Source organism: Hippocampus bargibanti, linkage group LG16, assembly GCF_051943395.1.
Source record: "Hippocampus bargibanti isolate YZ-2025 linkage group LG16, ASM5194339v1, whole genome shotgun sequence".
NCBI classification, from domain to species: Eukaryota; Metazoa; Chordata; class Actinopteri; order Syngnathiformes; family Syngnathidae; genus Hippocampus; species Hippocampus bargibanti.
In genome coordinates this window covers 2,314,029-2,332,500 of record NC_142749.1, presented here as the reverse complement: position 1 = coordinate 2,332,500, position 18,472 = coordinate 2,314,029, and the positions used below count along the sequence as shown (strand labels likewise).

Here is an 18,472-nt window from a genome sequence, read left to right as displayed (position 1 = left end):
AGCATTAATTTACCTGGGGGGGGGGGGGGGATGTTCGTCGGTTACATTTAATTTGGCAGATTAATATTGGACACCTTGGAAACATCAATCAAAAAAATTCTCACTTTCTAACTAAATTATTACATGGCCCTTGAACATTAACATAAACAATCTACTTTTTCAAATAAGCAACAGCTTTTAAAATGGTTCTGAAACAGTTACATAAAAAAAGAGATTACAAAAAATGCTTTTTATGATTTTTTTTTTTTAATTTATTTACCTGAAACAAGACCAATAAATAGGAATGTCTTCACATCTGTGTTCAGTGAGTATAATAGTGCTCATTCATGCAATCCTGTCAAAATTCCAAAGGGTAGTGCCTGAGTAGGTTAAAAAAATTGTTCCAGATGTTTGTGTTTCATGAAATTAGGAAACAGATAAACAAAACTCATTTTAACTAGTAATCAGAATTATATTTATTGGCCAAGTATGAAGAACACACAAGGCATTTGTCTCCAGCTGCACTAGTGTCATCATTAAAAAATTGCAAGAGGCACTAGTTATTCGGCTCATCTAAACATATAGTACTGTAGTGTGCTTCAACATACTGTATATGTTGAAATGTTTTTATTTTCATGGATATACAGTAAAGTCTCGTTATATCGATATCGGATATATCGATAGTCCCGGTTATATCGATACTATTTCTATGCACGCACTGAGAAAATTACATGCAAACAGGGTCGGATATATCGAAAGTCCCGGTTATATCGATACTATTTATATGCACGCACGGAGAAAATTACATGCAAACAGGGTCGGATATATCGATAGTCCCGGTTATATCGATATTTTTTCGGACTCCCTTGAATATCGATATAACGAGACTTTACTATATATATATATATGAAAGTATTGTGGGTCAATGACCACTGTCAGCTTTGCGTTGACCACGTAGCAATTTCTTTGTCGGACACAAGTTCGATCTTTGTTATTGTACATCCTAATTGCATGGATACAAATAACCAAATATCTTCCGACATGCCAAAGTGGTCACAATCACACCACCACTGTTGCATCCTGACCCATGTAATGTTTGTTGGGTTTGTATCTTTGAATGTTGCATTTGATCTTCACAGCTGCCGAAAGATGTCGTTTGCCAGAAAGTTCATTGGTGGCCTTATCAATGTAATCGGGTGAGATCATGCACACAAAGCACATGCCCACACACACATACACTAAAAAGATCCAATACCAAAACATGCAGTCTGTCTTTTAAACTTCTCAATTGTGCTTTTGCAGGAACATTGACCCAGCCCAGTTCATTCCCTCCGAACCTGTGAGTGACAGGCATTTCCAACTTTACTCAACGCTTGAATCGCTGCACTATTAACTCAAGACTAACGACAACATTTGTAACCTTTTCAAAGCCTGCACCTCGCAGACCTCTTGCATATGCAGAGCAGCATGAGAGTGATGAAGAGAAACAGTTCCGAAGAGTCTTCCAGCAACTTGCCGGAGATGTGAGTATGCCACCCAATTCACCTGTCTGAATGTTTTTATTATCTGTATTGAGTATTAATTGTTAACCACAATCTGTCTTTTGACCAACTTGATGGTTCTAATTTCATTATTTACAAATTCCTCTTTTGTTTAGTCCTACTCGAGATTTAATTTCAGTAATTCAGGGGAAATTTCAATAGATCTATTTGCTGAGGAGAGTGATTGTGCCAGCCCGTGAATAGCAGAAATGCATGTGTAATTGCTGCCCTGTTATATGCATTACATGATATAAACAAATGGAAATTGTGGAAAATTCTTTTTTTTTAAAACCCAAAATATTGTTTAGATGAAAGTAAAATAATGCTTTATTTTCTCACAAATAATGCGCAATGCCCCCCTCCCGAAAACAAACACAAAAAATATCGATATATTTTATTAAATCTGTACATAGGTGAATCCGCAGGGGTTGAACCACAAGTATGTCGGGGTCCACTGTGAGTGAACAGGAAGACCCTTACAGAAAATTGAGATGAGGGTATGAGAATATTTCCCCAGTGCTGAGTCTTGTCAGCTATTTTTGCGAAGATTCAAACTATAAATTGCCGTTCCATAATGTGGCCACTAGGCAAAGTCCAGCCCCTCAAATGCACAGAAGCTTTCATCCATTAGTCTTTCCACATACAGTATGGACAAAATATGTGTCAAAGTCAAGTCAAAGTCAGCTTTATTGTCAAACGTGCTAATATGCATGACATACAGCACAAATGAAATTAATGTCCTCTCGGACCCAGCGTGCAAGACACGCAAGGCACTTATAACGTGGCTAAAAGACATACAATTGACAACAGACAATACTTGTAATTTCTGTATGTAAAGTGAGGTAGTGTCGTCTGGAAAGTGAGGCAGTGACGTATGTAAAGTGAGGAAGTGACGTACATGTGTTACAGCAAGCAGGTGGAAAGATGATAAAAGTTCACTCAGCCGGATCCAGAAAGGATATTTTGAGGTTTCTTTATTTGAAGTCGTGGTGGATATCAGTTTTCCACAGACCAAAGGTAACATTGCTCTCCAGGCTGTCCTTTCTCCCTCTTCTTTCTCCGTCTGGTTTTAAAGGTGGTTCACCTGAGCTTCTGGCCAATCAGGTCCCAGCGACAATTGGCCATTCCCAGGTGGTTGCAATCACCTTCTCAGAGACAATTGGTGGTCGCCCGACTCTACTGTGGGGAGAAATGTGCACCTTTCTCCCAGCCAAAATCCAGAAAACATGAAATTATATAACATTTCTTTTGGCATCATGACAATCTGTTTGTGGGTTTAAGCCTGCGAGACACAGAACCGCCAATAAAAAAAATACAGTATATATTGTACATCATATTCACTGTATAGTATAGACATTGAACCATATTTAGAATTCCCCATGTACAATGGATGAAATAATGCAATTGTAATTTTACGAGTGACACTCAAAGCTCACTGCCACCCATTCATTCTGACCAAAGAGGTCATTCTCATTCATTTGGCCGCCTTGCTGAGTCAGCGGGCTTGAATTTTTTTCCCTGTGCTGAGCAACAGCTACATTTTTTTTAATTCTCAAAAAAGGGTTGATTCTGAGCTGCTTTTCATTACATGCAGAGACAGCCGTTAATGAAAATATCAGTTTCATTTGTCCCAAATTCCTTTGTTTTTTTAACCATTTTACATTCAACATTTGATTGTATGGCAGCACTTTTAAACAGTTCCACTTCAATTTTCACAGGACATGGAAGTGAGTCCCGCTGAACTCATGAACATCCTCAACAAAATCATTGGAAAACGTAAGTTATTTTGCTCTGCAGTATTTGCACATGTTATAGACATATTACCACAAATTCAAAAGTTATTTTCTCCTATGTGAAACCATTTTTAAAATCCTGATGGGGGTTATCGAAATGTGTGCATGTATATGAAAGCATTGTATATTATGTTGCGGAAGGGAAAAGAATGTCTGTTTTTCAGATGGAGATCTGAAGACAGACGGTTTCACGATTGAGTCTTGCAGAAGCATGGTGGCAGTCATGGATGTATCCTTTTTACCTTTTCTACCTTTCGAAGGCCTTGTTTTATGTGTTGGCGCAATGAGAAATGTTTGTCTGAAGTGTGTGATTCAAAATGGGCACAATTTGAAATTAGACACACACAAGTACATATCCATTACCGGGCTTGTACTTGGTCACTGAACACAGACAGAAGAATGCACTCAATTAAATTAGTCTATCATCAAATTAGTCTATCATCATCGTCATGTCTTCAGTTTCTGAATGCAATGATTCCGTTATGTAAAGCAGAACAACTTCTGAGCACATTCTTTTGAAATATGAACAACCATGGTTGTGACGGCTGACAACGGACAACCATTCACAGTCACAATCAAACCGTGGGAAACGTGAATACCCAAAGAACACCCACGTATGTACGGGGAGAACATGCAAACTCCACACAGGAAGGCCAGGTCCCAGAATCAAACCCATAACCTCCGTGAGCTCTGTGAGGTGGTCACGCTAACCAGTCGCCCGCCGTACCAAACAAGAATATGAGCAATTCAGATATAGTGTCCTGGCTGTCCTTTGTCACCTCAACTTTGGTGTCGTTTTTAAAAATATCCAAAGTTGCGCAAGCACCAAGTGCCCATGCAGTCAGCCTTTCACAGCAGCTGTCCAAAATAAAACCAATACAATGGTCACTGAGTGTGTATGCTGAGTTAGGTGGACTGAAATACATCATAGGCAAACATGACAGGGCACATATTTGTTCAAGCTTGTCCATGAACCTTAATAAAGCCCCAGAGTGACAGCACTGGAAAACTTGGCTTCCATGAATTCAAATACCTCTGGAATAACATAAAGAAATGGCAGGCAAGTATGGCAGAATTGACGCATTTTTTCTACATGGGTGTTTCCTTTCCAATCCGTTGCATTCCTGTGGCCAGTGTTTACCGTCAGCAGTGAGTCAGAGAGAAAAGACTGTTGTTAGTACTGTAGAACAATGATGACACAGTCCAAGTAGTTTTGCGATTGAAATGTGGTCATTTAAAGGACAACCGACGTCTCCGGACAAGTTGTGTCCATAATTTGTAAAATGGCTTCAAATGACTTCTACTGGGCGTATTTTAATAAGATTCCACCGCATATAGCTATATTTTACGTTTTAAGACTCACGCTGAAAATGCAGGAAGTCTTGTTTTTGAGTTGGTGACGAGTCCTCACGTGACATCAGAAAAGGACCGCCCTTTACCGTAAAAAAGACATATTGTAGCGGTCATTCCATGACGTCAATGTATTTTGCTGTACTGTTTTTTTGAAACCCTTGTGTGACATCCAAAAGCCGCCAGCAGAGGGAATCCAAGCTCCATGGAAGGAATGTATCAGCCTGTGGAAACGGGCTGATTCATTCCTCACAGCTCGGTGGCCATTTTCTTGCCTCTTTTTGGGTGAGACATTCCCCCCGCCCGTTTGCCTCAAAATGGCACGGAATAAATTCTTTAGTCGATTGCAAACATGTATGCTTTCCTCTTCAGAACTACAGTAAAGTCTCGTTATATCGATATTCTCGGGAGTCAGAAAAGATGTCGATATAACCGTACTGTTGATATATCCGTCCTGCGCCGAACTGCATTAAAAAGGGGGGGGGGGCAATACGTAAATGGGGGATCTTTGATATGGCATGTAAATTTATCATTGGGTTCATGGATTGCGTATCTAGCATGCTTTTTGTACAGTAGTGAAGTGAAAAATAAACGTGTGCATCAAATAAAAAACGTCTTTACACTTTTTAAATGACTATTTCCTTTCGAAAATGCAACCAATGCAAAAAAAATCCTCACGTTGTTCTATTCACACGAAACCACGGACGCCAGTATGTACAAACATATTAAAAACAGTGAATGTTGCAAGCGATAAAGATATCTGAATGCAACACAATTAAATACATGAATGAAAAACCAAAACTGCAACGTTTACATTACTTACGTTGATGAAGTATTCTGCTGCACGTCACGTCACTCTTTCGCGATAATAATAATAATACATTTTATTTCAAGCGCCTTTCAAAACACCCAAGGACACTTTATAATAAAAACAATAAAACAAAGCACATAACAATAAAACCATACATAAAATGATACATAATAAAATAGGAAGGATTTGCTTGTTGGATTGTCCTCCACAGCCACAATTGCCTTGTATGATGTTCGGATATCATAATTCTCATGTTTACCCATGGTTTAAATTGGTGTTGAACAACAGTAGTGTATATAAGCTCTGCTACGCCGTTTTTTTTAAAGACCGACCCACTATAGCAGCGACTGTGCACATCATTTCCCATGCTGAGGGCCGATTTTTTTTTTTTTTTTATTGTGACACAGAAGCCGGTTACGTGACTGGTGGATTTTTAATACAGTATGGCGTGGACAGTAATTTTCAAAATCATCACGCTTCAGCAGACAAAACAATAAACATTGTTGCAAAAAACGATTGCATTCATATACAGTGCAGTACAGTGTACATGTACATAACACTGCAACAGGGAAACTGCAACGCTTACATCTTATGCAATTTAAAAAAATCTTCAATCTTCTTCTGCTTCCCATTTTCACCTTTTAACAAACGACAGATTTCGATAATGGTGGTACTGTGTAGAAACCCCTAAGCAAATATCGATTCACCTTAATTATCTTTTGTATCGATATAAACATAGCAAAATGGCCGGCGGGAAATGAAAAAGAGCACCGTCGTAACCGGATTATCGTAAAAACCATGAATCGTACTAAACGGAACTAATCATACATAAAAAGACTAGAAATGTGCACAAGAAATGAAAATAGTGTCGTAATAAGCAGTATTATCAATAAACGATATCGATATAACGAGACTTTACTGTATTTGAATCATATTCATAACTGGATGTGTAACAAGAAAGCATATTATCCGAATCTGAAGCCATTGTTTTTATTCTCCAGCAATGCAAGACGTCTTGGCGTGACGTCACGAACTGGGGGCGGGGCTTTCTGAACATGCCCAATTCGCAGCTAAATTTTTTGCAGATTTTGGACACTTTAAGTCATTTTTATTGGTGTTTTGCATTTGACTAAAAATAAAATTGGGGTCGTCCCATATCATTTTTCATCAAGTTTGTGAAAATCTTCTGACTTGATTGGATTGGATGTACAGTGGTACCTCGGTTCTCGACCATAATCCGTTCCAGAACCCGGTTCGAAAACCATTTTTCCCATTACAAATAATGTAAATCGTTTTAATCCGTTCAAACATCCTGAATGTTTACCTTTTTAGTACAGTATTTTATACATTATTTTATGCATGAAATTGCACATTAAAATGCTGACCAACACACAAAAAGCAATGTATATCTCAGAAAATGGTAAGCAAAATGGCAAAGACACAAATAACATAAACATAAATGTAACCCAGGCTAATCGTATGTTCGTAAAGAAAGGAATTATAAATAGGATTTTTTACCTTTGTGGTGGTCAGCAGAAGGCGCAGGTGAACGGAGGAAGGAAATTTATTGTTTGGAACGAGATTCCCCTTCCATAAAAACTTCGGGGAGCTCTTCTGTCTGAGGGGTGCTCACACGTTCAAATCTCTTTGCTACGGATGACTCGGCTACAGGATGTTCTTTTTTCTTAAAATATCTATCCAATGACACTTGTTCTTACTCCCATAGCCACATCACTAGATTTCACAGCCTCCTTATTCTTTAATATTGTACTGATCATAGATTTCGCCATGCTGTATTCCCTACCAGGGGTGCTCAGTACGTACATCGTGATCGACCAATCGATCTCCAAGGTACTATGGGTAGATCGCAAGACAAGGTGATGTGACATTGTCAGGAACTGACATTAAATCAAGTGGAGTTGTTTTGAAAAAAACTTGACGTCAGGCAATCAGCCATCCCTTTATTTGATTGATACACCAGAGAACCAATCAAATGACATCTCATTGAGAGACTCACTGCGAGCTCAAACAACGCCCCTTCGTTGCAAAGTGAACAAGGATGTCGTTAGTTACATCCTAATTTTCTCCTCGGTTTTTCTCCTTAAACGTAAGAGAGTATAAAAAAGTGGAAGAGCTGGACCAAGTAAGAAGAAAAAACGTATCACTTTAATACGGAATGAGAGGATGATTTTTTTTCACATTGATATTTTCAAGTGCAGTTGTTTCGTCTGCCAGTTACAGAGTGAACTCAGGTCTCTCTCTCTTGGCAGTCCATCGAAGTCGAAGATGACGTCGCTTCCATTGCTTTGTGGGGTATTGGACAGTGGTTATCGGCGCTGGCGTCGATGCCACTGTAGGTGACTATGAAGCCCGATTCTGGAGCCACAAATCCTGCCACATTCAGGACATGTGAGGCCAGGACCGGGCTGGCGAGGCGGTACTGAAGCAGCACAGAGGTGTCTTTGCTCGCGCCGCACGATCCTCCTCCGGGTGCGTGTGTTTTCAAGTTGTGTCACCCCTTCGTGGCATAAGGAACGCCACAGTGGCCTGTTAGCTACAACAGACTCCAGATCGCTGGGCTTGATGTTGCATTTCTTTAGAGTCTGTTTAAGATGGTCTTTGTATCGCAGCTTAGGACCACCAGGCTTCCTATTCGCTGACAGGAGTTGTCCATAAAGCACCTGCCGAGGCAAGCGGCAGCTAGGCATCCGGATGACATGTCCAAACCACCGGAGTTGCCTCTTTGCCAGTATAGCCTCGATACTGGTGGAGGCGGTGCGTTGAAGGATGTCAGTGTGTGGGACACGATCCTGCCAGGTGATGCAGAGGATTCGTTGGAGGCACCTGATGTGGAATGCATCAAGGCGTCTCACATGGCGTCGATAGATGGTCCAGGCTTCTGCGCCATATAGCAGCGTGGACACACACACTGCTTGGTAGACTGCGACTTTTGTTGGAGTTCTTAAGTGGTTGTTTTCGAACACACGAGTACGCAATGTGCCAAAAGCTTTGGAGGCTTGATGGATGCGGGCCTGGACGTCGTCGTCAATTAGACAGGAGGGTGTTAGAATGCTGCCGAGGTAGCTGAATTGTTGGACAACCTTGAGGGGTGTGCCACTGAGGGTGAACGCTGGGGTAGGAGAACTCTCTTTTGCCATGACCTCCGTTTTGGTTACATTGATCACGAGACCGAGTGATCGGTAGACGGAGGACATGGTATCAAGGGCATGTTGCATGGCAGCTGGGCTGTGGGCCAACAGAGCACAATCATCTGCATACTGTAGCTCGTGGATGTCGCTGATTAGGGTCTTGGTCTTGGCCTGTAGGCGTCTGATGTTGAACAGGCTACCATCCAGGCGGAATTGGATTTGTACGCCGCCACCTTCTGAATCACCTTGAATATAGCAGGGGCCAGTACACAGCCCTGCTTCACCCCGACTTCCACAGGGAACGGAGAAGATTGCTGGCCACCAACAAGTACAGTTGCTTGCATGCCGCTGTGGAACTGTTTTAGGATGCCGAGAAATTTGGAGGGAACGCCAAATTTCTGCAGTATGGTCCAGAGAATGTCACGGTTAACTGTGTCAAATGCCTTTGTAAGGTCGATGAAGGTGATATAGAGGTCCTTGTTTTGTTCCTTGCATTTCTCCTGAACTTGGCGCGCAGCGAAGATCATGTCTAGAGTGCTTCGATCCTTCCTGAAACCGCATTGTGTCTCTGGGAGGATGTCTTCGGTAATGTGCGATGTAAGACGGAACAGCATTACTTTTGCAAGAATCTTGCCAGCAACAGAAAGTAGGGAGATACCACGGCTGTTGCCACAGACTGACTTGTCCCCCTTCCTTTTATAAATGGTAACAATGTTGCTGTCTTTCCATTCCTGAGGAAGTGTCCCGTTTTGCCAGATGTTGCAGATGAGGTGGTAAAGCTTCCGTGTCAGGAGGTAACCGCCGCTCTTGAAGACCTCAGCTGGAAGTCCATCAGGGCCAGGGCTTTTGTTGTTTTTAAGGCTCCGGATTGCAGAGAGGACCTCTGTGAACTGATGGAAGCTCCGGGAGGGAGTCAAGGACAGATGTGTCTGAAGGGTTTACTTGGTTGAGCAGGGAGTCAAAGTGCTCTGCCCAGCGCTAAAGTATTAGCTGTTTGTCCTTCAGTAGTATAGAACCGTCTGCAGATTTAACTGGGACAATGTGTTGTCTTCGTGGGCCGTGCAGGGATTTTACAGCATCATAGAAGGCGTGGGTGTTGTTGTTGTCTGCATGCCTCTGGATTTCTTGGGCCTTGCTGAGCCACCACTTGTTCTCCATCATCCTCAGCTGTTTCTGTGTTTCACCACGGATGATCTTATAGTGAGAGAGGAGAAGTGGAGAATGAGGGTTGGAGAGAAGTGTGGTATGGGCTTTGCGCTTGGCTTCCAGAAGCTCCTGTATGGCAGCTGAGCTGTTATCGAACCAGTCTTGATGACGTTTCTGAGTGAAGCCGATGGTCTCAGAGGCAGCTTGATGAATTGTTGTCCTCAATTTTTTCCACCTGCTTTCAATATCAAGGTCACCGTTACTGGTGTCCTTGTCCAGGCTGGCAAGTCCCTCTGCCAGCTTGTTGCGGTAGTTGGCTGCACACTCTGGGGACTCCAGGGCCCTTGAGTTCAGACGCCTTTGGGGTTGCTGTTTCTTGTGAGAAGGTCGAATTCTCAGCTTGAGCCTGGACTTGATCAGTCGATGATCAGTCCAGCATTCAGCCTCACGCATGGCCCGTGTGATGCAGACGTCATTTTGGTCTCGTTGCCTTGTGATGATGTAGTCCAGTAAGTGCCAATGTTTGGACCTGGGGTGCATCCATGATGTGATGTATTTCTTTTTCAGTTGAAAGATGGTGTTAGTTACAATCAACTGATGCTCAGAGCACAGAGTGAGGAGTCGGAGGCCATTGCTGTTTATTTTCCCCGTCCCGTGTCTTCCGATCACTTGTTTCCAGAGCCTGGCATCAGTACCTACTCGGGCATTGAAGTCACCCATCAGAACACGTTTATCAGAGGCAGGGATTTTGGATATGGTAGCATCCAGGGACTCGTAGAAGGCATCTTTGGTGTTGTCGTCAACATCCAAGGTGGGAGCATAGGCGCTGATTAAAGTTGCAAAGCGACCTTTTACCAGGGGAATACCCCAGGTCATAAGCCGTTCACTGATGCCTTGGGGGGACTCAGGGATGTTACTGAGTAAGTTGCTTTTCACAGCAAAGCCAACTCCATGGAGTCTTTGCTCATTCTCTGGGAGACCCTTCCAGAAGAAGGTGTAGCCCTCACCAACTTCTGTGAGTGAATCCTCGCCTGGGAACCGAGTCTCACTGAGTGCGCCAATATCGATGTTGTACCTCCTGAGCTCATGTGCGATGAGGGCAGTTCGTCTTCGAGGTCTCTCCATCCCGTCTCGAGCATCAAGGAGGGTGCGAACATTCCAGGAAGCCAGGTTCATAGTCATTAATTTATTTATATTTCGTTTTCGACCGCAGAGGGGGGATGCCTTGGTGGCTGCGGTAGGCCACCCAGGTGTGGTGGAACAAGCAATGTTTAGGTCACCTTTTCTAGACCCTTCCCCTATAAGGGGTGAGCAGTGCGGACCCTGAATAGGGCTGCTCAGACGCACAGGATGCTGCCGAAGGATAATGTTGCTCCATCCCATCTTCGCAACGACCGTCAATCCTGTACCGCCCCTGTGTAGGAATCAAGCTAGAAGCTTCCAGTCACATCCATGACCTGCCCCCGTCACTTTATCCTATCGCCAGTGGACTTATATGGTGGAAGCTGGAACCTGCGCTACTAGTGGATTTAGTGTGAGGGACGGGGCGCGCAATTCCTTCCCCCACATACTTGGCCGCACCCGCTGTATTCCAGTGGCAAGAGTGAGGACTCAAGACGACCTTCAGGTGAGTGCGGTTGCAAGGGGCTGCCGGTGGTCCGATCTGTTGGACTCCGCCTACGCCTACCCCCGGGTGCGGGTTTGGGATCACTCTTTGTCTGGCCTCTACCCTCCGACCTGTTCGGCTTGGGTGACCTTGCCAGGAGTACAAGACTCCAGCCAACATAGCTCTCGGGGTCATGGAGACGCGCAAAGTGCCTCACCACGATAAGGTGGTGATCCCAGTCGAGGCTGAACTCAGGTAATGGCAAACAATTGACATAATTATATTGTGTTGTGCAACATATGCCGATATACATCAACATAAATTGCAATAATCTTCACTATATTTCTCAATAAATAGTAGTAGAGTGGATCATTTTGACTTGGTCATTTCAAAAGTAGCTCCCTTGCTGAAAAAAAGTGTGAGCACCCCTGCCCTAACCAGATCAGACACTCGCACACCTCTTTCATATTTTGCGATTAATTATTTCTTAAATGCAATAGTTGTACGCACTACTTTTCTTTTTTCACTTGTAGCAGCACTTACTTTCTTTGGAGGCATGATGATTAGGGGCTAAAACTCTTCGTACACCAGTATTAAACGCGAGAGCAAAACGCAGCACGTCCTCTAGCGACAACACTTGGTCATGAACAGAGCGATACACCCGTACGCCGCTCAGCATCCCACCCTCGCGTACGCACTCACGCGTCGTACCGGCGTTCGAACTCCGATTGTTGTTCGAACTACGAAGCAATAATATCTCGAATAGTTTGTTCGAACGCCGATTTGTTCGAACTGTGAGTCGTTCGAAAACCGGGGTACCACTGTACCTTTATTCGTCTCACAGTGGAGAAATGTACATTTCACAACAGCAAAGTTGAAAGGAAAGAAAGAAGAAGAAAAAAATACAGAATGTGCTGGAAAGGCAGCCACTCTCGCAGCGCCATCTTGAAGAACACAGAATTTCTTGAATAAAAATATTTAGTCCTTGTTCACAGGAATTTTCCCATCAAGTTTTTTCATGAAAAAAATAATTAAATGGATAGTTTCTACATTTTTTGGGATCATATTTTAAAAAGTCATGTTTCAATAGCAATATTTGGTCAACTGTCTTACCTGTAGCCTTCAAAGTTTCTACTTGGTATACCGTATCTGTTACGAAGAGTAAATTTGAAGAGGGGCTCAGCTGACCACTTCCTTCCACCACTCCGGCATCGACTTAAACATTCTCCCAAAAGAGTTTCTTAGCTAAAAATTGGACGGATTCACATTGCAAAAACTAATGACATGTACTCAGTTCAACTGTACTCTTGTTCGATGATGTTTCCAAACTTTCAAATTGTTTTCAGGCTAATTATGACAATTCCTTTTCTGGTTGAAGCTGAACCATCAGATTTTACAAGGTTCCATTTGTAAATACTGTGAAGTTCCAGGGCTTTCCAGATTTAAATGCATATTTGAAAATTTGACCTTCTTGTTTAGGGAGTGTACAAGTCCTACGATTCAGATGGTTCTGGTGTTATTGGGGCTGGTGAATTGCCCAATGCCTTCAGAGCTGCAGGTGAGCTTTAATTTATTTTTTAGCCTGACATTTTGTTATTTAGTATCCGGAGGCCCGGGACAACTTTTAGGTCAGGCGTACAAGTTACAAAACGTCTCGGCCCGGGTGGCCGACAACTTCTTCAAGAAATGAAAGAGATTTTTTTCAAGTTAAACGTTTGTTTTATTCGATAAAGAATAAGCGACAAGCAAACCGTTACAAGCCACGTGGACTCCTCTTTCTCAGCGCCTTTCAAAACTTTGAAGTACACTTTACAGTCACGGTATAGCCCGAAGCACGAAACAGGCTTCTGATTGGCTGCCGTGACAAGTATGCAAATTGCCAAAATAACATGAGTTTGTCCATTTGCATTCTCGGCACCGCAGCCAATCAGTATCCTGTTTCGTGCTTCGGACTATACCGTGACTGTAAAGTGTACTTGAGAGTTTTGAAAGGCGCTTGGAAAGAGCAGTCCACATGGCTTTTAGCAGACAACACAAGGCAAACATTGCATTGTGCACCATGACAACAAACGACAACTGGAGCAAAATCTTCAGCATGGGATATTTACCTTAAATTAAGCAAGGGAGCATTGTGGTAGGCACTCCCTTAATTAAAAAAATACTTCATACTTCACAACAATGTTTTTTTTTCTTTCGATTAGTCGTTTTATTGTGTTTCAAGTTGTGAAAAATGGGTCAGGAAACTTTATGGCCGGGCAGGCAACTCTTTAAAGTTGTCTGCCCTGGTGTCCACTAACTTTTTGTCATGAGTTTCAGACACTGTTTAGTATTAATGAAAATATGTCCATCTTTACTCATTGCACCTTGAAAAAAACTGTAATCTACTTTCCGTCTTTGTCTAGACCAGGGGTCGGGAGCCTATGGCTCTTTTGATGATTGCATCTGGCTCGGAGATAAAACAAAATACATATTCTCGGTTTTTCGTTATTCATTTCCTGTTTGGGCTGCAGTTGGCGGAACGCGTAATTTTGATTGGATCATACTAACCTAAGGTGGCCATTGATGTTCAAGGAGCAATTTTGATTGGATGGTAGCTATTGATGTCAAAACAGGTAAACGCCCCTTTTTAAATAAGCCCGACAAGTAAAAAAGGTGACGAGTATCATACACTTCAGGTTGAATGGACAGAGCGATTCGAATTTGTGGAGAGAAAAATTTCTGCCGTGATTCTAATTTGCAATGAACACTACCATCGATGAAACAGTGTCAGTGTCGAATGTCAGTGGCAGTTGGACAAACCCCATGCTAACGTGAGCATCAATATACTTCTGCGAGAGACGGCAGAAAGCAAGCATGCAAGCGAATGAGCAGTGTGCAGGCTAGCTAGCCGCAACTTTGCGTATGGATCTGGCAAGTTGACTTATTCCGATCGTTCGGCTGGATTTTTACCAATCATGAGGAACGGAAAACCATTCATGCTAATGGCGAGTACTATCACAGTTATTTTAAATAATGCATTGTGACATTTTGTTGAAAAGTTGCCCCGTGTGCGTGTTTGCGTTTGTGCGTATGGCTCGCACTGAAAAACATTTCTAAATATTTTACTTTTATGGCTCTCTTAGTCAAAAAGGTTCCTGACCCCTGGTCTCGACTGGAAAAAAATGACAGTATTTAACAATGAAGCGCATTTGACAGTTATTGACCTCATAGTCTGTAAAAAAAAAAAAAGTCTGAAAATGATTCATTTTATTTTATGCGAACTGTTGAAATGGTCATCCACAGGCTTTCCTCTGAGTGAGCAGCTTTTCCAGATGATCATTCGCAGGTATTGCGACGAAAGTGGCAACATGGATTTTGACAACTACATTGGCTGTCTCGTCAGGCTGGACGCTATGTGCCGTAAGTTTCAGATGTGCCTTCTCCGCAAAGGGTTTATGTGATAATGCTAAAAGTGCTCTTTGTTCAGGTGCCTTTAAAACTTTGGATAAGGACAAAAGTGGGACCATCAAAGTCAATGTTCAGGAGGTAATCACATCTGACTTTTCTTTGACATGGATAGATGCAGGCCAAACTCATTTGATTATTAGCTGTGACAGTATTATCTTCTGTGTGCTTGTGTCTTTTCAGTGGCTTCAATTGACCATGTATTCTTAAACCCAGAAGGAGATCCTGATTTGGTGCCACTTTTGTGTTAGATGTTTTATCTATTTTTTCCCCACCTTCCATCAATGTCCTTATTTTTTCCACGCACCTCACTGTTTTGCAAATTTTATTTTGAAAGCAATGCCTGATGACAAGGCAGTTATAGAATTGTTGACTGTGCCATGTTACTTGTAAGGCAGAAATTATGCCATTATGCATCCACGGAAGCACAAAGACTCACTGATAATGTTCACGCCGCTGATGAGGAAGCAGTTAGCCAGCGTGATGGATTGCATGCCGAGCTTAGGTCATGAGGTTAGCTGCTTGAGATTTGCTTTTGAGCTGCACTCAAGTCCAAATGAAAATGTGAAGAGGGGAGTCCCAATCATAGACCACATAAAATGTGAAAAACACTTGGGCTGAACCAAATACATTTCAGTTGGCAAAAAAAATATTGTTAAATTTATGAAAGTCAGCATCAACTTTAGAAGGGAAGCCTCTTGCCCATATAACAGGAGTTGAATTGCCACAAAGGTGTCTTTTTTAATGTAGTTTTGCATAAAATCAAATAAAGTGCTCACAGTCCATCCTGCAAATGCTGGATGCAATAAAATGCTACGTAATAAAATATTAGACCACACAATGAAAATTTTAACTATAAAATTGCCAGTCTTCCCCTTATAGTATGTTTTAACATACAGAGACAATGTTTTGCTTGGAAAGGCTGATAGCTATTACCAGTATTTAATTTTATGTAAAGTATTAGTGTCACGTGCCCAAATTAATATTTATGTTTATGTTGTTACAATTCAGCATTGTATGGATATGCCTGCAACAGAAAAAGTGTGTAAACGAATAAAACAATATAGAAAATATGTATGCTACCAAGACGTGCAGCCAATATTCGATGTGCCTTTTTTTCATTGTAGTTGTAACCACTTTAACTGCTTGTTGCAATAGCCACGTGTGCTGTATTTGAAATAAAGGAGGTGTACTCTGTTTTGATATTTGAATGAAGAACCAACACTTAAATGACAACCGACACCATTTTTTGTTTCCTAACTGACATCAGAAAAACGTTTTATAGCATCTAAAATACCCTGATAATTTTAGTCAAATGCAAAACACCAATAAAATGAGTTAAAGTGTCCCAAAACTACTTCAAAATGACGTCGGGATGACGAGTTTCAGAAGGTCCCACCCCCTTGTTCGTGATGTCACGCCAAGACGTCTTTGCCATATGTGTCCATAATTTATAAAAAGCTTGGCCAAAACAAACATGCGGATCAAACCTCTAAAGATGGAGGACACTGATTTGCTTTGGCGACCCCTTGAAGAGAAAAGCCGAAAGCAAAATAAGAAGGAGACTTCAAATGACTTCTACTAAGCTTATTTTACAAAGATTCCACCGCATATTGCTATATTTTACGTTTTTAAGACTTGTGCTGAATATTCAGGTCTTGTTTTTGAGTTGGTGGCTATATCTACCGTGACGTCACGGTAGATATCGTCACTGACCGAGAAAGCGACACACAATGCATTTTGGGTACTTTGTTTGGTCTGAAAACTTTGTTGATGGCGAAATTAGCAGGAAAACACATAAATAATGCGATGGTGAATTGTTGTGTGTTGCAACAAGACTACTATTTGATAATAGTAGACACAAATTCCCAGCAGACAAATCAGCCCATTTCCAATGGAGAATCAGAGATTTGATTTGCATGTTTGTTTTGGCCAAGCTTTTACATCGGATGCCTTTCCTGACAGCCACAAGGGGACACAAGCCAGTGTCTTATTGTGCCGGTCCCAGGCCCGGATAAATACAGAGGGTTGTGTCAGGAAGGGCATCCGATGTAAAATGTTTGCCAAAACACATATGCGAATCAAACCTCTGAATCTCATACCAGATCGGTCGAGGCCCAAGTTCACAACAACCGCCATTGGCGCTGTTGACATTCAGGGTGCCGGTGGAAAATTGAGGACATGAAGGTAGCTGGCGTGAGAGAAGAGGATGCACAAAACCGGGTTAGATGGAGGACACTGATTCGCTGTGGCGACCCCTGAAGGGAAAAGCCGAAAGGAAAAGAAGAAGCCCTTCCTGACACAACCGTCTGTATGTATCAGAGCTTGTGACCGGCACAATAAGACATTGACTTGTGTCCCCTTGTGGCTACAGAACAGGCAACTCTATGAACTTAACGATGAAAATGCTACCAAATCCAGCAGACATTTAAACAGCTTCTTCCCCCAAGCCATTAACTCTTTGAACTCTTTCAACAGTAGCCAAAATGGAACTGTATAGTGCCACTTAGCAGTTTTTTTGACAACGATACTAGTGCAGCGTGTTCTACCGGAAACAAATTCCTTGTGTGTTCTACATACTTGGCAATAAAGATGATTCTGATTCTGATGGTTTCCTCTCGAGGGCCGTTATGAATTTGGGGAACCCATTAGAATGTTTAAATCCCGTCAAATATTACATATAGAGCACACAGCAAATTAATGAATAGCTCATTTTCAAATCTGAAGTCAAGAATAATGACTTTTATTGTGGTTGACATCCAAAAATATGAAATTTTGGCTCAAATTTTAGCAATCATCATGGAATTTAACAAGTTTGATTTGCTTTCGCGGGCAGAAAAAAATGCTGTGGCGGGCCGGATTTGGCCCGCGGGCCTTGACTTTGACACCTGTGGTCTAAAAACTACTTCAAATTGAACCCGAGTCTAAATCGAAGAAAAGGTTTCTTCATCCGTCATCTGTACTTTTTTGAAGGTGTTTCGCCTCTTATCCAAGATGCTTCTTCAGCGAACTAAAGTCTTACTGGTAGTATCGGCCCTATAGAGGCAGGTGAGGCAGTGCCTCACATGTCATCATGGAAAGCTGTAATGGAAATATCAAATAGAAAAATAAATTAAACAGTTAGATGTATTTAGTGATTTGTACTTTAAAGTTCTTGTCCATTTAACTTCACCGTTTTAGGATTTTTTTCAAAATCGCTGAATTTTCACATTTACCATTCAAATACGAAGTACAGAGTGGTGATGTCATCGATGACGTCAGTGCCTACGTCATCGATGACGTCAGTGTCTCACCAGCCATGAACCTCACCGCGCGTCACTGATATATATATATATATATATATATATATATATATATATATATATATATAAATCCCTAATGTCCAGACATGGCGGCGCCGGACACTGCTATGATAGGTCCCTACTCTTAGGTTGGGGGGAGCAGAGGACCACTCCCTGCAGCCCCACCGATTGTTCCTACATTCCTGACTAACGACTGGCCTGATTGCCCCACTCCCTCCGGTATCGGTATTTGCTGCTGTGAAATGTAAATTTCTCCACTGCGAGACTAATAAAGGCAAATCCAATCCAATCTCCTCATCAGCATTACTAATGTTGCCTAACCTATGTTGCCTAAGCAGGCTATTGTACGAA

General features: G+C 42.1%; 1 protein-coding gene across 1 annotated transcript in view; it reads left to right on the top strand.

Annotated features, from left to right (window-relative positions):
• The window catches only part of capns1a (calpain, small subunit 1 a), a 17,232-nt gene extending 1,217 nt beyond the window's left edge, over positions 1-16,015 (top strand). The window contains exons 2-11 of the mRNA XM_089017061.1: positions 1,119-1,175; positions 1,282-1,318; positions 1,410-1,502; positions 3,239-3,296; positions 3,478-3,542; positions 4,305-4,373; positions 12,855-12,933; positions 14,658-14,774; positions 14,842-14,900; positions 15,003-16,015. Coding sequence (XP_088873187.1) covers positions 1,129-1,175; positions 1,282-1,318; positions 1,410-1,502; positions 3,239-3,296; positions 3,478-3,542; positions 4,305-4,373; positions 12,855-12,933; positions 14,658-14,774; positions 14,842-14,900; positions 15,003-15,029 — 651 coding nt within the window. The 5' untranslated portion in view covers positions 1,119-1,128 and the 3' untranslated portion in view covers positions 15,030-16,015. The remainder of the gene's footprint in view (positions 1-1,118; positions 1,176-1,281; positions 1,319-1,409; positions 1,503-3,238; positions 3,297-3,477; positions 3,543-4,304; positions 4,374-12,854; positions 12,934-14,657; positions 14,775-14,841; positions 14,901-15,002) is intronic.
• Positions 16,016-18,472: the final 2,457 nt, after the last annotated feature.